Source organism: Dipodomys merriami, unplaced genomic scaffold (genome assembly GCF_024711535.1).
Source record: "Dipodomys merriami isolate MVZ:Mamm:240054 unplaced genomic scaffold, mDipMer1.0.p SCAF_12, whole genome shotgun sequence".
Lineage (NCBI taxonomy): Eukaryota > Metazoa > Chordata > Mammalia > Rodentia > Heteromyidae > Dipodomys > Dipodomys merriami.
In genome coordinates, this window is record NW_027202493.1 from 12,777,062 (window position 1) to 12,802,503 (window position 25,442).

At 41.2% G+C, this 25,442-nt stretch overlaps 1 protein-coding gene across 2 annotated transcripts; it reads left to right on the plus strand.

The window, feature by feature from the left end:
• The first annotated feature begins 289 nt into the window (after positions 1-289).
• Positions 290-17,905, plus strand: Saraf (store-operated calcium entry associated regulatory factor). 2 transcript variants are annotated; one of them, XM_070016259.1, is made up of 6 exons: positions 290-515; positions 7,288-7,466; positions 11,141-11,555; positions 14,141-14,279; positions 15,184-15,278; positions 17,121-17,905. In XM_070016259.1, exons 1-6 carry the CDS (start codon positions 413-415, stop codon positions 17,144-17,146), a joined length of 957 nt encoding a protein of 318 aa, XP_069872360.1. In that variant the 5' UTR covers positions 290-412; the 3' UTR covers positions 17,147-17,905. The 2 variants fall into 2 exon arrangements, with proteins under 2 accessions (XP_069872360.1, XP_069872359.1); XM_070016258.1 differs by having other exon boundaries at positions 291-515; positions 15,124-15,278.
• Positions 17,906-25,442: the final 7,537 nt, after the last annotated feature.

The window sequence follows — 25,442 nt, forward strand, 5'->3', positions numbered from 1 at the left end:
GGTGGCGACTTCCCTCGTGGATGGTTATGGAGGTTTTGGAAACACATAACCGGACTAAAACATCTCAGACCTCCCACCTTAGTGCTTTCTACCTCTCCAGTCAGGGAAGTCCGGCCTGCAGGTGCCCAGGCCTCCGGGCCCCAGCCCCGCCCCCATCCCTCGCCCCGCCCCCGCCACGCCTAGATGCGCGCCGAGCCTCAGGGGCGGGGCCAGAAGCGGCCATTCACGAGCCTCCACGTACCGCAGCAGCAGTGACGTCAGGCTGGCGCGGGGCTGCGGCTCTGCAGTAACACCGGACCTCCCCAGCCGCAGGTTCGCGGTGTGGTTGCGCAGCGGCGCGCCGCTCCCCCCGGCTGTCCGGCGCGGGCCCTAGAGCGCCTGGTGCCGCCGCGCACTGTCTTCACCCAGAGCCATGGCCGCGGCTGGCGGGCGGGGAGGCGCCGAGCGCTGCCTGCTCTTCGATCTGCTTCTGCTGCTGCTGATCGCGGGCCCCGCTTTGTGCTGGAATGATCCTGGTGAGTGTTGTCGGGGTCCCCGGTTTTCTTCCCCCCCCCCGCCCCATCCCCGTCCTGCCGTCCTCGGCCGGAGGCCCCCGGGCCTGGTCCCCCATTTCTGGCGTCTCTGCTGCTCATCCGCACCCGGCCTGGCGCCTGGGCTGCTCCAGTGGGAAGGTTGGCAGTGGGCGGGGCGGGACGACCCTGAAAGTCGGGTTCGTACTTCTTCTGCCCCCCCCTCCAATCCCCGACGTTGTCGGGGCCACGGCCCGCATCCTTGAGTTCGACTGGCAGCCTGGGCCCTCACCTGCGCGTCGTTTGTCATGGCTGCCTGATGTCGTCGTCGTCTACTGTTAGCATGGCCGCCTGTTGCTAGGGCTCCTAGTTGTCACGCCACCGGCGGTCTGAGTCACCCTCAGCGGACTCTGGGCCCTCAATTAAGTCTGACAGCTGGGTTTCTAGAATCACAGACCGCTGCTTTTGAGAGCACAACTCTCGCTTCTAAATCTGCCCGAGGCAGCGGAGTAAATCGAATGACAACTGCGTTTCCCTTCGGCTTTCACCGTGCACAGGCGTTTAAAATGTTTTCTCTAGCCGCGCGCTGCGGCTCCAGCCTGGAAGCCCAGCTACTCGGGAGGCAGACATCTGGGGATCCGGGTGGAGGCTAACACGGCAAAAAAGAAATCCTCAGACTTCATTTCACCAGTGGCTCAGTGCAGTCACACCCCTCTTTACCCCCAGAGGCTCGGGAAGCACTGGATGGCAGATCAGGCTGATGTGGGCATAAAGCAGGATACTACTTAAAAAATAACCAGTGCAAGAGGCGCGGCGCAAGTGGCTCGTGCGGCTCCATCTTTTTCGCATATTTTAGGCAAAAGTACTTAAGTGCCTTCTAAGGAAGAGGCTCATGACATTTTGGGTTAGAGTACAATGTTAAGGTGAAGGAAGAATTTGTGAGTTGGTGATAAGGACATCGCTGTTTTTAAATTTAAGCAATAGATTTATTTATTTGCCAGTCGTGGGGCCTGAGCTCTGGGCCTGGGCGCTGTCCCTCAGCTCTTCAGCTCAAGGCTAGCACTCTACCACTTGAGCCACAGTACCATTCCAGCCTTTTCTGCTTATGTGGTGCTGAGGAATCGAACCCAGGGCCTCATACATGCAAGGCAAGCACTCTACCACTAAGCCACCTTCCCAGCCCCAACAGATTCATTTTTAAAAGTTTCTGGTGGTGCTCAGCCTCACATCCATCACCTGAGCCATTCTACGGGTCCTTTTCCACTTCATTCCCTGGCCTGGCCTGTACCTCAATTCTCATTTGTGTTTTCCCATTTAGCTGGCATGAAAGGGGAACACAAATATTATCAGCCATTGGTCGAATTGGAATTTCATGAACCTTTTGCTGGGGCTGTCCTTGATCATTTCCCCCCTAAGTTCCCTTTTTCCCATCTCCACTTCCCAAGTAGCTAGGATTACAGGCTTGGGCCACCACCCACACCACTACCAAGTTTCTTCTTCTCTTTTCTTCTTCTTCTTCTTCTTCTTCTTCTTCTTCTTCTTCTTCTTCTTCTTCTTCTTCTTCTTCTTCTTCTTCTTCTTCTTCTTCTTCTTCTTCTTCTTCTTCTTCTCCTCCTCCTCCTCCTCCTCCTCCTCCTCCTCCTCCTCCTCCTCCTCCTCCTCCTCCTCCTCCTCCTCCTCCTCCTCCTCCTCCTCCTCCTCCCCCTCCCCCCTACTCCCTCCTCCTCCTCCTCCCCCTCACTCCTCCTTCTCTTTAAAATTAGTTTAAATTGGCTATAGGGGGATTTCATTGTCAAATTTCCAATATATTCCACTCAATCTCACTCTATCTATCACTGTGTCCCCAGTCAACAGCTTTCCTTGTTCAGTTTGGGTAGTTGCAAACAATTTATTTCAACAAGTTTCTTTCTGTAAGATCTTGTAGAGTGCTATTTTCAAGCATGAGTAACCTATTTATTTTTTTTATTAGCTTACATTAGTTGTACAAGGAGAATTTCATTGTTGCATTTCTCCTTATTATTATTATTTTTTTTGCCGGAACTGTAGCTGGAACTCAGAGCCTCATTCTTGCTTGGCTTTCTTGTCACAGATAGTGTTCTACTACTTGAGCCTCTAGCCTGGTTATTTGCTGGTTAATCAGAAATACAGTCTCAAAGGACTTTTTCCCAGCTGACTTGGAGCCTCAAGATCTTCCAGGTCTCAGCCTCCTGAGTAGCTAGAATTACAGGTTTAGGTCTCTTGTGCCCGGCTGACTAACCCAATTATTATGGATGTTTTATTGTCAATAAGTGAGAACCCAATTTGGATTTAAGATCTATATGTTTTTTTAAAATGTTCCTACAAATTTGCTTACAAATGAAAGGCTACTCAGGAGGGTGAAATCTGAGGATTTGGGGCAGAAAAGTTAGCCTGAGGGTAAAATAAGTGTGAGACTCTTATCTCTAATTAATCACAGAAAAATCTTGAAGTAGAGCACTAGTCTTGAGCAAAAGAAGCTCAGGGACAGTGCCCAGGCCCTGAGTTCAAGCCCTAATGCCACCCCTCTATCCCCAAAAAAGGCTTGATCAGAAAGCAGTATTAAACCTAGAATGAAACATTAGTTGAATCCTCAATTTAAAACTGGGTGAGTGGGTTGCATTTACATATAAAGCATTTGAGGAACTACAGAAACAACCACATTTAAATGAATGGTGAGCCACTTCCTGATGGCTCTTAGTCTACCTATGTTGTAGAATTGTTGTTCTGGAACAGAAAGCACTGTTTCTACTTGACTTGAGGTCAACTTTAAAGAAATATGGTTTTTATTTACTTCATCTTTAGCTAACACATAGCAGTAGTATGCCTCAAAAAAAGTATCATTCTAAAGATTTTCTAAGAATTTTCTAATTTTCTATTTTTCTAATTCTAAGAATTTTCAGTTTGTTTTATGCTTGTACTGTGATTTGAACACAGGACCTCTCATTCTTGCTTGGCTTTTTTGCTCAGGGCTGGTGCTCTGCCACTTGAAACCTACTACCAGTGCCAGCTTTTTGCTGGTTGGAGATAATCATCTCGCAGGTTTGTCTGCCCAGGTTGATTTCAAAGATCTGAGGTTCTCAAATCTTAGCTTTTTGAGTAGCTGGGATTATAAGTGTGAGCCACTGATGCTTTTCTCATTTTTTTTTTTTTAAATCAACTGTGGTCTTATGTTTAAATCACTCTTCTCCTGTTGGGAAGAATATAGCTGTAAACAAAACTGTCTTGTCTTCAAGGAGTTTATATTTATTGAGATGAAATAGATAATAAACATGTAAATAGCATACCATATAATGAAAACTGGTATGGACAATGTTAAGGACAGTGTGTGTCCTTAGGGTGGGACTTAAAATCCATATATTGCTCAGAGACGCTACATTTAAGGTAACATTTCATCAGGAACCTGAAGAAAAAGGAAAGGTAAATGATTTGATATCACTTCAGTTTTTACAGTTTTCTCTGAGCTTACTCTTTGGAATATATGAAGGAGGTGGGAGGGAGGTCAGTGAAAAGATGGCTTCTAAGATAAATCTCAAGGATTAGCTCCGGGAGTGATGATAGAGTCAGTGAGAGAGGTTGGGTTCTCCTGTCACCTGATTCAGTATTCTGATTGATTCAGTGAGAGTTAAGAGAAGGATAGAAGACAAAGGTGATTCCAGGGTTTCTGACTTGCACAACTAAAACTATGGACTTAGCATTGAGATGTTGGAGAATATGGGAGAACTAGGCTCAGGGGCATTTGGTTTTCCTTGAAGTTTGAGACAGGTAAGTGGATTTCAGCGCATGCATGTGCAGTTGAAGGAACTCTATATGTCCCTTGACTGATGTAACCAGTAGAGGATGAATATGAGATGAGTCTTTGTTCTTTGATCTTAAGGCTGTCTGGAGAAGAAAGGTGCTGTGGGGTAAGCATAATGATACCCATGGGTATACAGCGCTGATAATATTCTCATACTTGATCACTTACTCTGCCAGGTAATCAAGTACTCTGTCAGGTAATTTTAGCAAATTATAACTAAGCTTCACACAGATTTTAAGATTAATATTATCATCTTAGTTTTACAGTTGAGCAAACTACTGCACAGATAGACTTAGTGCTGTGGCCAAAGTCACATAATAAACCATGATGTCAATTTAGTGTTCTTTGCATTATTGCAATCTTATTACAGTAAATTCAAGTTGTTGATATTTCTATTATTTGGCTTATTAATACAATCTGATTTTTAATACCATGTAATAGTTTTGTTTATTTCAGATAATAAACTATGATGTCAATTTAGTGTTCTTTGCATTATTGCAATCTTATTACAGTAAATTCAAGTTGTTGATATTTCTATTTAGTTTATTAATACAATCTGACTTTTAATACCATGCAATAGTTTTGTTTATTTCAGATGATATATATGAGGAAAAATTTTGAATTATTTTGAATTTACTATAGCATATTTTATTTTATTTTTTTGGTCAGTCATGGGGCCTGAACTCTGGGCGTGGATGTTGTCCCTCAGCTCTTCAGCTCAAGGCTAGCGCTCTATCACTTGAGCCACAGTGCCACTTCTGGCTTTTTCTGCTTATGTGATGCTGAGGAATTGAACCCAGGGTCCCATGCATGCAAGGCAAGCACTCTACCATGGAGCCACCTTCCCAGCCCCAGTATGTTTTAGTTTAATATAGTTCTTAAACTTGTAGATCTTTAGCTAATGTAAAATTAAGTTTGTGTTCTCATATTGTGGATAGATTTTCATATAGTTGTAGGGCCAGCTGTGTTAGTGCCAATTATGAAAGGAGGCATTTTTTTCCACTGAATTGAAAATTTCATTGTATCTTGTATCCAGTTCCCACAAATATCTGCATTTATTTTTAGACTTTGTTTCATTTGAGTTCCCTTGTCTGTTTCCATTCCAACTTAATATTATCCCAGCAGTGGTATATATATATATATATATATATTTATTTATTTTTTTATTTTTATTTTTATTTTTATTTTTTTTGGTTGGCCATGGGGCTTGAACGCTAGGCCTGGGTGCTGTCCCTTAGCTCTTCAGCTCAAGGCTAGTGCTCTACCACTTGAGCCACAGCACCACTTCTATTTTTCTTTTTGTTAATTGGAGATAAGAGTCTCATGGACTTTCCTGTCCAGGCTGGCTTTGAACCGTGATCCTCAGATCTCAGCCTCCTCAGTAGCTAGGATTACAGGTGTGAGCCACTAGTGCCCAGCCAAAGTGGTAGTATTTTTATAGTAAAAAATGCATTCTTTAAAAAATACTAAGTATTAGTAGACATTAATTTTTCCAAAAATCCCTTAACATTTTTTTTTTACAGTTCCAAAAACAACTTACTGGGTTTCTGGTTGAAGTGCATCACATTATTTAGGTATATATTCTAAGATTCTTAGCCACATGAGTAGCTAGGATTATAGGTGTGAGCCACTGGCACCAGACTTATGAACATATGAGTTTATTGTACTTATGAATATTTTGCCACTAATTTGATTGAGTAGGCTTTTCACTTTTTCTAACTAGATATCACAAGTATAGAAAGAGCTTTGGCTTTGGTAATTGATAACATCCAACTGTTTTGTCAAATTCTCTTTTTTAGTGTAGTTTGGTTGTATTGTGGAAAGTTCTCTTGGATCTGTAGGCCAAGAAACTAAATTTTGTCTTGGCAATTTTGCACCAAATGTAGCAATTTTGCACCATATGTTCTGGGCACTATTCTATGTTTACTCAGAGCCATTCTGGTCTGTATTTCCCTTTATATAATATTAGAAACTAAATATGTGTTTTAGTACAAACATTTGAAGTTTATCATTCTAGACAGTAACTTCCATTTTGCTTAAAATATCTTACCCATTTATTTAGCTTGATTTAAGGGTTCTAGTTTCCTCATTTTAACTGTTGTAGAGTAAGTCTGCTGTAAGAGTAGGTGATCAAAATTTATTCTATTTATTATCCTGTTGATAGGCCTTTAAGTCATTAAATGTTCTTTAGGAACATGCTTGTGTGTGTTTTACTCCCCCCCCCCCCCCCCCTCAGTGCTGGGTTTGTTTTGGTTTTTATTTTGGGTCCGGTCGTGGGCCTGAACTCTGGGCCTGGGCGCTGCCCCTCAGCTCTTCAGCTCAAGGCTAGCACTCTACCACTTGAGCCACAGCACCACTTCCAGCTTGTTTTTTTGCTTATGGGTGCTGAGGAATCGAACCCAGGGCCTCAAGCATGCAAGGCAAGCACTTTACCACTGAGCCATCTTCCCAGCCTCAGTGCTGGGTTTGAATCAAGACTGCAGGCTTGCTGGGTGGGTGTCCTACCACGTACCTCCAGCCCCTTTCTGTACTGATTACTTTTTTTTTTTGGTCAGTGTGGGGCTTGAACTTTGGGCCTGGGTGCTGTCCTTCAGCTTTTCAGCTCAGGGCTAGTGCTCTACCACTTGAGCCACAACCCCACTTTTGGCTTTCTGATGGTTTATTGGAGATAAAGAGTTTCACGGACTTTCCTGCCCAGGCTGGCTTTGAACCACGATCCTCAGATTTCAGCCTCCTCAGTAGCTAGGATTATAGATGTGAGCCACTGGTACCCAGCTGTACTGGTTACTTTTGAGATAGACTCTTGCTTTCTGCTCAGGTGCACCTGGATCATGTGTCAGCCTCAAAAGGCAAGAAAGATACTTTTTTTTGAAACCATTCCGTATGACAGAAGTTCTGTTAGGATGAATCTTCTATTTCTGTTTAGCAGCTGTTTACTCTGTTTTTACCTGTGTTCCATTTCAGACAGAATGCTCTTGCGGGATGTAAAGGCTCTAACACTGCACTATGACCGCTACACCACCTCCCGGAGACTAGATCCAATCCCACAGTTGAAATGTGTTGGAGGCACTGCTGGCTGTGATTCTTACATCCCTAAAGTCATACAGTGTCAGAACAAAGGCTGGGATGGCTATGATGTACAGGTAACATCCACTACATTGATAATCGGTTTTTGTTTTGTTTTTGTGCACAAAACTGCTCTTCCCGACAGTTTAAATAGAATTTTTATTCAAGAAACTGCTTATTGAGACATTAATATTTTGGGGAAGCCCATATGGAAAATCTTAGGTCAGTGTAAAATATTTAAATACATTATTCCTTTTTTCCCCTGGAAGAAACATTCTTCAAAATAAATGAACTAGCCAGGCACTGGTGGCTCATGCCTCTAATCCTAGCTTCTGAGGAGGCTGAGATCTGAGGATCACAGTTCAAAGCCAGACCGGGCATAACAGTCAGTGAGACTTTTTTTTTTTTTTTTTTTTTGCTGGTTGTGGGGTCTGAACTCTGGGCTTGAGCGCTGCCCCTCAGCTCTTTGGCTCAAGGCTAGCATTCTACCACTTGAGCCACAGCACCACTTCTGGCTTTTTCTGCTTATGTGGCGCTGAGGAATCGAACACAGGACCTCATACATGCAAGGCAAGCACTCTACCACTGAGCCACCTTCCCAGAACCCCCCCCCCCCCATCTCCAGTTAACCACTAGAAAACTGGAAGTGGTAGAGCACTCACCTTGAGCTGAAGAGTGCAGGGATAGTGCCCAAGCCCAGAGTTCAAGCTCCCACAACTGATAAAAACAAACAAACAAACAACAAACAAACAAAACCCCTTAATTTTAAAGCCTGGAAATAAGTATTCATTTGAATTTTTCTACTGTGGCTTCCTGATAAGATTAGCAAATTTTTCAGCCATTTTATACTTGGGGATTTCCTCTGGTTATCATTTTCTTAACGTTAGTCAAAGCATACCAGCCTACCTTTAAGAAATAATTTTCTGGTCAGGACTCATAGCTTATAAATAGTAGGGATACATGTGTGACTGTTATGCTTCAAACAACTGATTTAAAAAACTTGTGAATAAAAATGTCTTAGTGGGTTTATGTATTCATTGCCTTTGGGATGCTGTGTTTTATGTATTCATTCATTGCCTTTGGGATGTTACGGGCAGAGAATCTTCCAGAAGTTTCAAGACTTAATGTGGTTTAGAATATATTTTATTCAAGTTTAAATAATTGAACACTTAAACAATCAAATAATTATTAATAGCAACAACTAACATTTATAATTAAATAATTAATAGAAATTAAATAACAATGAATTTAAGGACTGTTTATTGAGATAGAGCAGGGGTGGTAAGGGAGGGGGACACAACTTTCCCACGGGCTTGGAGACTGTGTGCAGAGTTGGGCTCAAGAATGGAGTTTTACAAGGTTTGAGCAAGGAGGCAGAGGTTAATAAAAAAGCCATTACGTCTAGGGAGGTGAGGGCTTTTTGGTTGGGCCCATGATGAGATGAAATGTTTATAGCCAGAGTTAGATGCCCTGCTAGAGTCAGGCAGTCTGCACTGATCTTTAGTGGCTTGCCTGTTATCGATATGTACCTGGGAAAGCAGGGTAGGGGTCAGTCTTTCACATACCAGTATGATAATTATAGATATTTTGAGGTGATAGAGAAAGTTGAACTCTCATGTGCTGTTAGGAATGTGAAACAGTGAAGCAGAAAAGCTCCCTGGCATTTTCTCAAGAGCTTAAACAGTTATCCTGTGAACAATCATCATAATAACAGTGAATAGTCATCATATAATATCATATGAACAGTTACCATAAACAGTCATTATACTCCTGTGAATATTTCCAAGAGAATTAGAAACATACTTCCTCATAAAAGATTTATACAGGTGGGGCACTGGTGGCTCAGGCTTGCAATCCTAGCTACTCAAGAGGCTGAGATCTGAGGATTGTGGTTTGAAGCCAGCCTGGGCAGGAAGGTCTGTGAGACTATTATTACCAATATACCACTCAGGAAAAACTGGAAGTGGCATTGTGGCTCAAATGGTAGAGAGCTAGCCTTGAGTAAAAGAAGCTCAGGGACAGTGCCCAGGCCCTGAGTTCAAGCCTCAGGACCAGCAAAAAGAAAAAATGCTTTACACAAATGTTTGTAGTAGCATAATTTAAAAAAAGTACAAACCACCCAAGGTCCATTCTGATGAATATCACAAAGTATGAAATATTCATACAATAGAATATTTTTCAGTCATTAAAAAGAACAAAACACTGATTTGTGCTGTAACATGGATGAGCCCTGAAATATTATGCTCTGTGAAAGGAGCTAGTTTCAGAGGCCTATGTATTGTTATATGACTCCATTTCTATGAAATGTCCAGAGTAGAGAAATGGATTCAGATAGTAATTTGGCAGTAGTGAGGGGATCACTTAGGAGTTGGGAATGGAAGTGATTGCTAAAGAGTTTGAGATTTCTTTTGGGGTGATGGAAAACCTTAAAATTGATTGTAGTAATGGTTTCACATCAATATGAACAATCAGAAAACCATTTAAATGTGTGAATCATGTGAATTATATTCAATAAAACATAAAATAGTGTAATCAACCTTTGAGAGAAATATATAGTTTGTACAAAAACAGAAAGGCAATAGAATCAATTAAAATCTACTTTAGATTGTATCTCTAAATGATTTTAGAGAAGTAGCAAAATGTAAATAACTTAAATCTCAGCTTATTTACTGTTTTTAGTGGCATTGGGATCAAACCTAGGATTTTGTTCATGTTCAGCACAGGCTGTACCACTGAGACTGTGCTCCAGATGCCCACCCTATTTTACTTTCGTGTGTGTGTGTGTGTGTGTGTGTGTGTGTGTGTGTGTGTGTCAGTATTGATACTTGAACTCAGGGCCTGGGTGCTGTCCTTAGCTTTCCTCAAGGCTGTTGCTCTACCAGTTGAGCCACAATTCTGGCTTTTTGGTGGTAAATTGCGGATTACAGTCTTATAGGCTTTCCTGCTCAGGCAGTCTTTGAACTGCTACTCAGCCTTCTGAGTAGCTAGGATTACAGACATGAACCACTGGCACCTGACTAGCCTGGGAAAAAAGTTAAGCAATATCCTGTTTTAAAAGAAAAACTGGGCTTGTGTGTTAACACCTATAATCCTAGTTACTAAGGATCTGAGATCTGAGAATGGAGTTTGAAGCCAGTCCAGATGGCAGTCTATGAAGCTGATCTCTAATAAACTACTAAAAAAAAGCTGAAGGTGGTGCTGTGGCTCAAGTGGTAGAGCACTAGCTCTAACTTTGAGCAAAAAAGCTCAGGGACAACAAGTTCAAGCCCCAGGACTGGTGCGTGCGCGTGTGCATGTGTGCGCACACACAAGAAAAAGCTGGGTATTGTAGTGGACTTCAGTAATCCTGGTTCATGTGTATAGGTATAGATTTGTCTGAGGCCATCCAAGACGTACAGTAGGGTACAAGACCGTATCTGGAAAATAACTAAAGCAAAAAAGTCTACAGGCATGGCTCAAATGGGAGGTCCTGAGTTCAAACCCTAGTAACACCAAAAAAAAAAAAAAAAGTGTAATACATATATGTAAGGAATAAAGCATAGTACTCTCCACCCAGTTTATGAAGTAGAGTAGTCAAATCAGCATTACCTTTGAAATGTGCACTTTGTCTGCCCAGCTCAAATGCTCATTGTTCTGAAATATGATTTTTGCCCTTGCTGCATTTTGTAGTTTTATGATACATACAGTCTAAACAATATGTTAAATAAAAAAGTATATTTTCTTACATAGTATATTTCTGTTTTCTTCACAGTGGGAATGCAAGACTGATTTAGATGTTGCATACAAATTTGGAAAAACAGTAGTGAGTTGTGAAGGCTATGAGTCCAGTGAAGACCAGTATGTACTCAGAGGCTCCTGTGGCTTGGAGTATAACTTAGATTATACAGAAATTGGTCTGAAGAAACTGAAAGAGTCTGGAAAGCTCCCTGGCTCTTCTTTCTCTGATTATTACTACAAGTGGTATTCTGCAGATTCCTGTGGCCTTGGTGGATTGATCACGATTGGGGTGTTACTTACAATTGCCTTTGTGGTTTATAAGTTGTTCCTGAGTGACGGGCAGTGTTCTCCTCCACCGTATTCCGAGTACCCTCCATATAATCATCATTCTCAGAGGTTCACCAACTCCGCAGGACCTGCTCCTCCCGGCTTTAAGACTGAGTTTACAGGTATGTTTCCTTCAGTGACAGTAAGTAGGGTAGCCATGAGGGTGGTGAATCTTGTGCTTGTCTGAAATTGAGAATGATTGCACTGGGGACGTAAAGTTTTCTTTAGTTTCTTTTAGTCTTGTCTTCTTTCAGTTTCTTTTACTTCTTCTGTTCTGTTTCTTTGCATAGATTCATTGTGATTACAAGTTTAAAGATGTCTAATTAAGTAGTAAATTATCTCTATCAGGAAAACTTGATTAAATCAACTCTTAAGTATTATGCATCTTAATATAAAGGGTAAAACAAACTACCAGAAGAAAACATAGGAGAATATTTGCCATGAACTTATGCATCTTAATATAAAGGGTAAAACAAACTACCAGAAGAAAACATAGGAGAATATTTGCCATGAACTTAGTTTAGGCCAAAATTTCTTTTTTTGTGCTGTGTCTGGGGCTTGAACTCAGTCTAGGCACTGTCCCTAAGCTTCTTTTTTTACCGTAGTGTTCTACCATTTGAGCCACAGATCCACTTTCAGCTTTTTGGTGGTTAATTGAAGATAAAGAGTCTCCTGGACTCAAAGCTACCCAGGCTAGCTTTGAACTGCAATCCTCAGATCTTAGCCTCCTGAGTAGCTAGGATTATAGGTATGAGCCACTGGTGCCCAGCCAAAGATTTCTTAAACAAAACAGAAAACTATTAGTCGTAAAAGGAAACATTTAAATTAAGAACATTTGTTCATCAGAAGACACTATTGAGAGTGAAAATGCAAGTCACATTTGAAGAGAACTTATTTGTAAAACTTAGTCCCAACAAAAGACTTCTCTTTTGAATATACAAAGCCATCCCACAAATCTTGGGAAAAAATCCCATTGGAAAGATGGGCAGGAAATATAAAGAGCCATTATTTAATAAAATCATACCCAGATGGCCAATAAAAATGTCTTCAGTTCTCTAACTGTGCTCAGAAGCGATGTACAAGAATGTTCCTAACCTACTGTTGTGCTCACAATAGCCTAAAATGGGAAATAGATTAAGTATTCAATTAAGGGGAGATTGTGACAGCTGTATGAAGTATGGAAAACTTGTTGATAATATGCAGCAGTAGAGTTGACTGTCATAAGCATATTTCTATATGATCCTGTTTATAAAAAGTTCAGGAATGGCCGGGTGCTGGTGGCTCACATCTGTAATCCTAGCTACTCAGGAGGCTTGAGATTTGAGGATCACAGTTCAAAGACAGCTCGGGCAGGAAAGTCCATGAGACTCTTATCTCCAATAAACCACTAGAAAACCGGAAGTGCCACTGTGGCTCAAGTGGTAGAGAGCTTGCCTTGAGTTGAAGAGTTGAGGGACGTGCACCCAGGCTCAGAGTTCAAGCCCAACGATTGACCGGAAAAAAAAAAAAAAGTTCTGGAATGAGGTATGGTAAAAGAAATGCTTATCTTGGATAAAGGTGAATGAGTGTCTGTGGGGAATTCCTACAAGTCTTCTAGGTGCTAAAGTGGTTAAGTGATGTGGGTGACGGATACATGGATTTGTACATATTTACAGGTTTGTAGGTTTGTTGTGTCATCCATGTAAAATTAGCAGCTTTCTTGTGTGTGTGTGTGTGTGTGTGTGTGTGTGTGTGTGTGTGTGTGAGTGAGTGTGTGTGTGTGAATGATTCCTCTGAGCAGAAGATACTTTTTTGGTCTTTTTAAGATTTAACTTCAAGCTGGGCACTGGTGGCTCACACCTGTAATCCTAACTACTCAGGAGGATCAGGATTGCGGTTCAAAGCCAGCCCGGGCAGGAAAGTCCATGATACCCTTCTCTCCAATTAATGATGAGAAAACCCAAAGTGGTGCTGTGGCTCAAGTGGTAGAGTGCTAGCCTTGAGCTGAAGAACTGAGAGACAGCGCCCAGGCCCACAGTTCAAGCCCCACGACTGACCAAAAAAAAAAAAGATTTAAGCCGGGCGCTGGTGGCTCACGCCTGTAATCCTAGCTACTCAGGAGGCTGAGATCTGAGGATCGCGGTTCAAAGCCAACCCCGGGCAGGAGAGACCATGAGACTCCTATCTCCAATAAACCACCAGAAAACCGGAAGTGGCGCTGTAGCTCAAGTGGTAGAGCGCTCGCCTTGAGCTGAAGAGCTGAGGGACAGCGCCCAGGCCCAGAGTTCAAGCCCCACGACCGACAAAAAAAAAAAAAAAAAAAAAAAAAAAAAAAGATTTAACTTCACAACTGATACATATAAGCATCTGGTTGCCTTCCTTCACTGGGGACTCAGGTTCAGGTACAGGCTCTCACCTCGGCCCTTAAAGATGTTAAGGAAGTAACCTCCAAAAGTGGAGCCATTTTTAGTAGCTGATCTTGAGCAGGGGAAATGTAATCTTATATAGGAAGACCGTTGACCCAAATTCTAGGATATATCCCTCTTCCTCCTTTTCTAAGGAAAATGTGTTTCTAAGTTATAAACCAGTAGTTCACAATCCCCTTTTGAATAAACTGAGAGCTGAATGTTATGAGTAAGTAGAGCTCTATAGATGGGATAATTGAAATGACATGTTAACTCTGGTAGGTTATGTTTAAGTGTGAATAAATAAATATTCTTACTTTTAGGACCACACAATACTGGCCGTGGTGCAGCATCTGGTTTTGGAAGTGCTTTTGCAGGACAAGGCTATGAAAATTCAGGACCTGGCTTCTGGACTGGCCTGGGAACTGGAGGAATACTGGGATATTTGTTTGGCAGCAATCGGTAAGTTTTGCATTAACTTCATTCAACATTTCCTTTGAGGCTTCCTTGTTTTGCTCACTTACTTGTTTCCACTACATTTGATTTTGTAAAGGGAAATGAGTCATGGTGACATCCTATTAAATTTGATTGTTTGTGGATGGCTAAGGTACATTATAAGTCCTTTAATCAAAATGACATACATTATTGTCCTTTATTGTGTTACTTTGTATATCAGTGATCCTTATAGACTTGACATCTGAGAAAATGAGATGCCAGAAAAGGACACATTTGGATAAGGGACAATTAGCAGTCTGGTTTGGTAGGAGAAAGATTGAAACAAACCTGGACAGAGTGTGGGACCAGAATTTGGGATGTTTTGAATACCGCTGGTGGTTTAGATTTTACTTGCAAATTTAGAAGAAGGAACCTTCACTTCACTTTCTTCCCACATAGCAGTGACTAACTATAACAATGGCTGACACAGGGCTGGGGAGGTGGCTCAGTGGTAGAGCGCTTGTCTTGCATGCATGAGGCCCTGAGTTTGATTCCTCAGCACCACATAAACAAAAAGAAAAAAGCCAGAAGTGGTGCTGTGGCTCAAGTGGTAGAGCACTAGCCTTGAGCTGAAGAGCTGAGGGATAGCGCCCAGGCCCCGAGTTCAGGCCCCACGACTGACAAACAACAACAACAACAACAACAACAACAATGGCTGATACAGAAAACCACTTGTGTTAATCCTCATTTGCTGGAAAATTCATAAAACAATACTTAGAAAGATACTTTTTTCTGATAGTTTAGAGACAGCAAGGCAATTAAAAATTATAGTCCCAAGAGAGACACCTAACGCACTTTTGTGTCTTTAAAGAGCAGCAACACCTTTTTCAGACTCATGGTACTACCCATCTTATCCTCCTTCGTACTCCAGCACGTGGAATAGTCGTGCTTACTCACCTCTTGGTGGCGGCTCCGGGAGCTATTCGGCATGTGCGCATCCAGAGACAAAAACCAGAACAGCATCAGGTAAGTGCAGAGATGCACATTTTCCTGACATGTAAGCAGCAAAGTTGTTTTGGAACTTAACAAGATGGCTGTATATTTAGCACTTAGGAACTGAAATTAAATGGTACTTCAGACTCATTCTTTGTTTCCATTCTAATCATTTTTTAGAAATCTAATGGTGGATAGGAGGTGTAGCTCCCATGGTAGAGCCTTTTCCTGCCTATGTGAGGCCTGGGTTCAGTCCTCAGTGTTACAAAAAAAGAGAAGAGTAATAAATCAAATGGAGTTGATATAGGCTCAGCCCTAACACTAACTAGGTTTTTAAAATTAATCTTCCTGGCTTTTAGGTCTCTAAACTAGAATTTTTAAAGTACAAGCTTGAACTTTTCAAATTTAGGAAGATTAAAAAAAATATGTTGAGTTGTACGTTAAGTAATCCCCAAAAATATGATTTTACTACATGTTTACTACACAAGGTATTTTGTAGAAGATCAAAGATAAAAATCTTAATAACAATAATTGTTTGGCATTAAACATCCAGATAATGAACAAACAGATGGTAGATGAAGAGACTGCTGTGGATTAAGATGTCTTCCTTAGGAGAAGGAAACTGTAGAGAAATGAACAATTCTTGAAATCATAGAAAAATATATTTAAATTTTATCATTAACTTTTTTTACATTTTAAAAATGAGTTCTTTAAAATATTTTTAATTAAAAATGAATAGAATTTTTATAGGCTGGTTTGGGTAAAAATAACAATAATTTTGAGAAATTGTTAGAACCTACGAAAATTGATGGGAAGCACACCCAGGATCCAGTGATTTATTTTCAGATACAATTATCCCTGTTGGCTCCCAGACCCCCAGGGATGCAAATCTGTGGATGTACAAGTCCTTTATATAAGAACGACATAGCCGGGCACCAGTGCTGCACCTATAATCCTAGCTACTCGGAGTCTGAGACCTGGGTGTTTGAAGTCAGCCCAGGCAGGAAAGTCTACCAAAATAACCATCTCCAAATAACCAACAAAAAGCATAGCTAGTGGTAGGGCTCAAATGTTAGAGTGCCAATGATGAGGCCCTTAGTTCAAATTCCAATATCTACCCCATATAATCTAAGAATCTACCATATACTTTAAATCATCTAGATTACTTATAATATATACTACAGTTAAATACTATGTAAATAGTTGTTACATTGTACTGTTTAGAGAAGAATGACAAGAAAAAAGTCTATGCATGTTCACTACAGATGGAGTTTTTTCCTTGAATATTTCAAACTGCAGTTGGCTAAATCTAAGTTTGTGAAACGCACCGATGCAGAGGGCTAACAGTAGTGCATAGCAACAGAAATGCATGCACTTGTGCACTGAAGGAGCACAAGGATGCTTGTATCACCTCTATTGTCCAAGTCACACTGATCACTGAAAGTCTGTGCCTTTCCCCTCACTTCCATTGCCCTTTTGGTTTAGACTTTGGGTGTTGATCGTTCCATGGTAATCCATAGAGTGAATCCTCTTTGATTTCGGACTAAAAATGATTCCTAGCAAGTGTGTGTGTGTAAGTCTAGGCCTGACAATTGGAATGTTCTGAATTGGTCTTCATAGTCTACCTACTGGCTCATTGTCTCCTCCCCTCACAACTCATCCTTTGCTTTGCCAATAGTAAACATGTATTTCTAATTATTTCTCTCTCTCTCTCTCTCTTTTGATTGAGGTTTAGACTAGGTAGAGTGCTAGACTAGATAAGAGTACTAGGCAGGCACTCTATCACTTTAGCCATGCCTCCATCCCTTTTTTAATTTTAGAAGCAGGTTTAATGTATCTTTAATACTAATCCAGATTTTGCTCTTCTTATTCTAGGATATGGTGGTACTAGAAGACGATAAAGTAGAAAGTTGAAAGTCAAACACTGGATGCAGAATTTCTGGTTTTTCATCACTTTCTCTTTAAAAAAAAAGTGCTACCTGCTAACATCTGGGAAAAGGGAATATCCCAAAGTTCTGTGGCCTTTTGTCCTGTTGAGCTTTTTGTGTGCTGTTATCTGTGGCTAAGAGTGATATATGTGACAAAGTGCTTCTGTACTGTGTGGTAGTGCAACATGTAGGTGTATACTGCAGTTGTCAAAAGCAGTGATTACTGTGGAATGCTGGAAATGCACTGTTTCTAAGCCCTGTGATGCTACAGCAAGCATTGAGCATGAAAGCACTGTGCTGATAGGAACAGAGACAGAGAATAAGCTTAGCTGGTTTTACCTCAGAGCAATGATATTCTGTTTTATTTGGTGTTTGCTGTTCTTTGAACACTTAAACCAAGCTTTAGACTACTAATTATGTATGCTAATTTATAGGCTTGGATCACTTTGGTGATCCTGAGCTTTGAGTCCTGAGGTGTGGTGAGCTTCTGATAAGTGAGTATGACCTTTTATAGAAAAAGGTAGAAAATAAACATATGAAGCTTGTTCTGAATGATTGTGTGCTGACAAAAATGCTTGAAATCCCCCATATTCCAATTCCCAGAGGTAAAATACTAATGCTTTCACAAAGGTCTTTTCATAGTAAAAGCATGCAGTTCTCTGTGGACCCTCAAATGTTGTTGTAATAGTCTGTTTCAATCTTACATTAAAATGACAGAATAAATAAAAACAAGAGGTGTCATTCTCATTCTTTCTGTTTGCTTTGCCATAAATTGGTATGAAAATTTTTTACCCTTTTGCTGAAAGGAATGGGGCTCATACAGAAGTTGTTTCCCTAAATGGGGATTTTATATGGTAGTCATTTCTCAGGTACTATTCATGTAGTAAATTTTGGCTCACAGATTTAGTCATGTGTCACTTAATGGCAGGGGTATGTCCAAAGAAATGTGTTAGAAGACTTTATTGTATGAACATCCTAGCGTGTGCCTATGCTCTGTGTATGTGCACATACTTGTGCATGCATGCATGCATGTATGCATGTGCACACACACAATGTGCACACACACAGCATAATTTATTGCTCTTGGGACTATGGTGCACAAAACATGATTAAGCAAAGAGAAAAGGAGGCAATCAAGAGGTAAACAAGGTGTACAAAGTTGCTGTTGTAACTTGACATTCTGTTTAACAGTAAAATGCTTTGATAGATAAGTAGGTGTAAATTCTAAAACAGTAATTGAAAGTATCATACATAGTATATCAAGGAGCATATATTGTACATGATGGTATATGTCACACTTTTATACAACTGGCAGCATAAGTTTGTTAACACCAGAATTACAAATATGAATAATGCTTTGCATTATGACATTGCAGCAGTGGTGATATCACTAGGGAGGAGGAAGTTTTTTAGCCCTATTGTATTCTTTTTATTTATTTATTTATTTTTTGGTTGTGGGGTTTGTACTCTGGGCCTAGGCAGTCTCCTTGAGCTCTTCAGCTCAAGGCTAGTACTCTACCACTTGAACTACAGTGGTTAATTGGAGATAAGAGTCTCATGGACTTTCCTACCCAGGCTGGCTTTGAACCATAATCCTTAAATCTCAGTCTCCTGAGTAGCTAGGATTACAGGCATGAGCTACCCACACCCAGCAGCCCTACTATGTTCTTATGGGGCCACTTTGGTATGTGCGGTCCATCATTGAAACATGTCATTATATAGTTCATTTTTCTTAGTCATGGTGTAAGGTGTGCCCTTTAGACTTTCACAGGGTGGGTGGATCTAACATGATAAATCATTTAGAGACTATTTAAGCCCTTAGATGCCTTTCTAGGTATCACAAGGCCATCCTGGCAGTATGATTTCATTGTAGGCCATGATCACTTACAATTAAACTGTTAAGCTTTTTGAACTCCTCTTCTTAAGGGGCCCATAATCAATAAATTTGATCTCATTCTACTATTTCCTTCTATCCTAGGATCTATTCCCACATATATTCCTATAATCAAAAATTTGATCTTACGCCCTTAAAATCGACATGTATGCTCTCTAGACTTGTATATGCATTGGAAAAATCATGAAGTTCTGGTGTTCACTGTATCCTCACCTGGATCAGGGTGTTTCTTACCCTTTGGTGCCTCCTAGAACTTGGATCTACTTTCAGGTTAGTTGCAAAGCAGGGTGGCAGGGCTAAGTCCTGAGAGAATCGGCAGGTCCTTGAAGGGAGCACCTCTGGGGAGTTGGTTATACGGCAGGTCCTTGAAGGGAGCAGCTCTGGAGAGTTGGTTATAGGGCAGGTCCTTCACTTCAGGTAAAGTGAAGTTAACATAAAAGATAGGGCTATTTCTACAGGCAAGAAAAGTGTACTTTTTAAAAATTCTTTTTTTTAATTCTGAAGGTGATGTGCAGAGGGGTTATATAAATCAGATAAAGAGTACATTTCTTTTTGGACAGTGTTACCCTTCCCTTGTAAAAGTGTAAAATTTGAGGGCTCGGTTTCCCTGGTTTTGTTGGGATCCTTTATATCTGCTTTCCACTTTCTTCATCTTCTAATCAATACTTTTCCTACAATAGCAGATGACCAACAAGCTTGAGAATTCAATTTATATCATAGTAAATATACCACTTGCTTCATGAGCCCTTGGGTTTGATTTTCAGAAATCTACTGTTTACTGATAAAGAGAAGACAGTTCCATTCACAGAACCTTTGGCAAGCCAGGCACTGTTGGCTTACGCCTGTAATCCTGGCGGCTCTGGAGGCTGAGAGCTGATGATTTAGGTTTGAAGCCAACCCAGGGAAGGAAAGTCTGAAACTTATCTGTAATTAACCACCAAAAGGCTGGAAATGATCTGTGACCCAAGGGTTAGAGTGTTATACTTGAGCACAAAAGCTTATGAACAGTGAGTACCTATGCCCTGAGTTCAAGCCCCGGGACCACAAAAAACAAAACAACACAAAAAACTGTTTGACAACAAACATTCCACTAATTAACATTTGCATGTCTCAGCGAGGGTTTTCTTTTTAAATTAGTTTCTAAGTGTAAAAATGAAGCTCCTAGGTTATAGTGCTTTAAGAGTAATCTATGATGGGCTGATAGGCTTGGATATTTGAATTAAAATAAAAAAAACTAGCCAGTTTAATTAAGCTCCCACACCACTTCTTAATCACTTTTTGAAATCATCAAAACAATTTGTGGTCTATAAATAATTTCTTAGATGTGAGACTCAGAGCCCCTCGAATGAGGGAGGTTGATTCCTCTTGCTATGGCAAATGCCTCAAAATATAAAGGAATAGGGATTTATTTGGGCTCTTGGTTTCAGAGGTTTCTGTCCATGCTCATCTGGTTCCATTGCTTTGGGTCTGAGATGAGGCACAGCATCATGTTGGAGAAGTGATGGAACAGACTCAAGAAAGAAGCCGGGTCAAGGTAATGTCCTTTCTAAGGCAAGCTGTCATGACTGCCTATTCCCGCTAGACCTCACTTCCAAAAGTTTCCACTACCTCCACATCCATGAATGAATCAATCCACTGATGAGGTCAGAACCCTTATCATCCAATCAGTTCCTGCAGCCCCTAAACTGCTGCACTGGGAACCATGCCTTCAACACATGAGCCTTTTGGCAGCATGTTTCATATCCAAACTGTAATAGTTACCTATCCTGTTTTTCTTCAAGGGATATATAGCTGTTTACTAGTATAATTATGCAGAGAGGAAATGGAAATAAGATGTTCTTTGGGATTGTTGGACATTGAGTTTAAGTCATTAATTCTGGTAGGCCTGAAACAGCACTACAGTTTACTGCCAGTAGACTGGTGTGATTTTAGCTCAGCTTTGTCTCACAGTAAAATCCATGAATGCATCCTCTGATGATTTTCCCAGGTCTGAAATTAATAGGAAAAGAGACATAGCTAGAAACTGGCCAAATGTTATAAAGTGATTCCTGTTGCTATTTCCAGATATGGTTTCATTGTTTGAGTTTATTAAAATACGTAGTAGTCCACAGTTAGTCTAATAAATACTTTTCCTCCAAACCTATTAGCATGGATCAACTAGGAAGTTTGATTTCAGATACAAGGCCAGCAATGCACCTTCACCGTCCCACCTCAGAACAATATCAACTCTGCCCTCTGTCACAATTTATAGAGTATCATAATCTGTGATGACCTTTCCTTCCACAAAACATCACACTAGTCCATCACATCAGTGATATCAAGCTGATTAGTCCAGATGTAGCAACTGCTCTAGAGATACAGGTAAGATATTTGTGTGAGAGAGAGTAAGAAATAACTGACAAAATTCAAGGGGCTTCTACCTCAGTGTACCTATTAGGGGTCCAATAGTTACACAGTACTTTGAAATAGCCCATTGTTTCATCTGGTTCCTTCTACAGTTTGGTCTTCTCCCTGAAAACCACATGCTTGGTGGGCCTCTGAATTTGGTAGGCAACATATTCCTTCTGTATTGTGCTACTATGGTCTACTAACTACCTCAGTGCTCGTAGTTCTGGCCAGTCCAGAACTAGACAAGACTCAGCAACAGGTGCAGGCTATGTTGGGCAGGCTGAATTCTTTCAGTAAGCCTCTTGTCATTCTGTCACCTTTTCCAGGACACTTCCTCTCCCCATGTTTATTTTTAATTTTTTTATTATTATAAAGGTAATGTACAGAGGGGTAACAGGTATATAAGCCAGGTAAAGAGAACATTTCTTTTTGGAAAATGTCACCTCCACTCTCCTTCCCATGCCCACCTACAAGTTGTATAGCTCATTTTCAAGAGTCTAGTGGGTACCATTGCTACATTTCTTCATCCTTTGTCCCTCCAATTTTTTTTTCTTGGTTTATGTTGGCCTCCTTCATTTGATTGTCTCATAAGGGACACTTTTTCCCCCCCCTATTGTGTTCATGGCAACATTGCTGGTATCTGGCATGGCCAATAGGGTCCCAGCAAGAAATAGATGACATACTCAATCGGAAACATTTGGGAATTTAACAAATGTACTATTTGCCAAGATGTAGGCAGATATAGAGAAACACCAAGGGCTGATGTAATGGATCAGGATAAGCAACAACAGAGTGGGTATACCATAGACATGAAGGAATACTAATAGTATAGTCCTATTTGTTATGATCTAGTAATAGCAACTACATTTTTCCTAGTTCATTCTAGTTAGCATAAATTGCTTGGCTAATACAACAATCATTTTCTTTGCCCATTTGTGCAGTAGCACAAAGAACCCAAATTTGTCAGGAGGATGGTGGGACGATTCTGATCTATCATGATAAGTGGTTCCTGGAGGAAGCATTCTTTCCTTGGACACTTGAACATCTGAGCCCACCCTGTTAGAACTGTCTTCCACACCTTCCACTTCTTTCATCTGATTGGAAGACACCTGGTCTTCCACAAGTAAGAAGCTTGAATACGGCATGCACTATATGGTATAGGATATGGCTTCCTTAGTGACTGTCAGGACCCTAGATGGTGCACCTTAGAAGTTCAGGGAGGCCTGGGCACGTGGATCAGTGGTAGATCACTTGTCTAGAAAACTCAGTCCAGAGAATCCTAAGAAACACTTAAATCGGGTCCATTGTCTCTATGGTCTTGAAGTTATGAGTGCACAGAAACAGAAGAAGCAAAACACAGATTTATTGAAGAAAAAGGTAACCAGAGCTCCCACTAGACTGGAAGGGTCCTATGGAAGAACACTGATTGGGGTGCATTGTGCAGGGGTGAATATGGTGTTTCTAGGGGAGAGTAACATGACTTAAAATCAATCATTGGACAGACCACGGGCCCTATCAAGGGCCCCAGTCAAGGGTCTGCATGAGCTCTCATGCATAGTTTCATCCCCTTTGACTGGATTCTTGTGTGTGGGCACATCTTTGGGGTCCAATCAGTCTTCTGTTCACATATAAATCTTCCTGGGGCAATGGACCATGACATGATGCTCAGGGACTCAATTTGTGATGGCTCAAGGCCATGGAGAGGGATGTGGAACTTCTAAGGGAGGGAGGGAGTCTTTGTCTTGATTGCCTGGCGAGGCTCTTTTCCCACTGTTCTGGGGTTGAGCCTCTATCACTATTCATATGTGTATATGTGCACACACACATACACATGCAGACACGTATATTTTATGGACTTTATTGAGGCAATTCAACATAATGAGTGATGACTAAAGAGAACTAAATTGTCCTCTTGTCAAGAATTACTACAAAGTACATCTTCTGGCAACTCTAGTGATGTCTCAGATGCAGAATGAACATGTCCACACATGGTGCATATCTAGGGACTTGCCATCTATAGTTCTCTGAAAAGCAGTTGTCAGTTTTGCAGCAAATTGCATGGCCTTGCATCATAACTTCACCTCTCTCCTTCTTCCCCCTGTGTCTCTGGACATGCTCTTTTCTCAGTGCTAGAACTTAAGTCTTTACTCAGAGTCTGTTTCAAGAGGATTTGTGTTAGATGGTTGTGAAGGTTGTCAGGATGGAATTCTGGGATTGAATTGTTCAGTGGACTTCCAACAGTTCCATTCCCCTAAATCTTTCTGGGTGGTTTAGTAGCCCTTTCCCTCTTTCTGATGGGGATTAGCATCCCTCCCCTGAAAGTAATATTTTATAAATTATCTTTTGTTCTCTGAGATCTCAGTCTTTTTTTTTTGTAATTGTATTTTATTTTATTTGAGAACATACTGTACAGAGGGGCTACAATTACATGGGCAGGATAATGCATACATTTCTTACCAAGCATTGCAGCCTCCTCCTTTGTTTACACTTCACTTCCCTTCCCCGCCTCCCCCCTCCCCCCACCCAATTTTACCCCCCTCCCCCCACCCAATTATACCCCCCTCCCCCCCCACACCGACATTGTAAAGCTGGTTTTGACATGACATTTTGTACTTCTCATTGTTGCAACAGGTCCACCTGAATCCTTAAACGACTTGTTTGTCCCCATCTCCTCCACATGTTATACTGACATGAAATATAGTGAAAGCGGGGGTTACACTGTGGGGGAGGGACATACAAAGCAACAAAGAAATAATCTTATAAATGCGTTAGAAACACATGCATGAAAGAAACGAAAACATTAAAATACATATTTAAGGGTTCATTTTCCTAACATCACATTATCTGACCTTTTCCGCTTGACTCATACCTATACTAGATATTGCAAATAAGGGAAACCATGGGACCTATGCTTCTTTGGGCCTGGCTTACTTCACTTAATATAATTTTTTCCAAACCTTTCCATTTCCTAACAAATGGGGAAATGTCATTCTTTCTGATGGAGGCATAGAATTCCATTGTGTATATATACCACATTTTCTTGGAGATCTCAGTCTTGACCTGAAAACAATCCCTGTCCTAGGAGGAAAAAAGTCACTCAACCAGGGAATTATAAAGCCTAGCAGAAATGTATCAGCCAGAGGGAGAAACCAAAGGCTGAAGTTTACTTGGAAACTTGAATCCTGGGAGAGAGAGATATGTTGGAGAGTGAATTTCATAATAGTCACCTGTGATGTGGGATTGGATATTCTGCCCAGGGCATGAGGTTCTGATATTCTATTGGGTGGCTTCTGGAAGTTGGCGAGGATGATCCTTATAGTAAGAAAGTCGGAGAAGCCAGGATTTCTATGCTATAGGGTGGAGTAAAGGAACAGGAGACTCAGGGAGCTGGCACTGTTAGACTTCATTTAGGAGATTAACAGAACATCTGACTTTCCCTAGGGGATGGAGAATATCTCCTTTCACCAAGTTGGTCAGGAATGTACTGGTGAGATGGTGAGTGTCATTGTAAAAGCTAACTAATGGTTGTCTTATGTAGGCCAATGCTAGTACAAGAGCCGCTATCATGGGAATGAGCTTCCCAATGTTAGTAGATATGCTGGGTTTCTAAATGGCAGCTTCAGTTCTTCATTGTCAGAGGCAAGGAAATGTGAATCCCTACTGGGCTGTAAGGCAGGGTGGCTTGGTTAACAGATGGGGCCATATGCTGTGCTGACTCCATCTAGAAGGACAGTGAAGAGAAACCTCCTAAGTGGTGGAATTTTGAGCCCTGCATGTGATAGAAGCTTCTGGTTTACTTGGATAATGAGGGGCTTGGAATAACAAGATTAGAGAAGTGATACAGGGATGAAGTAGGTACTTGGACCTCTCTGGAAAGACTAAAGTGTGTATGTGTGTGTGTGTGTGTGTGTGTGTGTGTGTGTGTGAGTGAGAGAGAGAGAGAGAGAGAGAGAGAGAGACAGAGACAGAGACAGAGACAGAGACAGA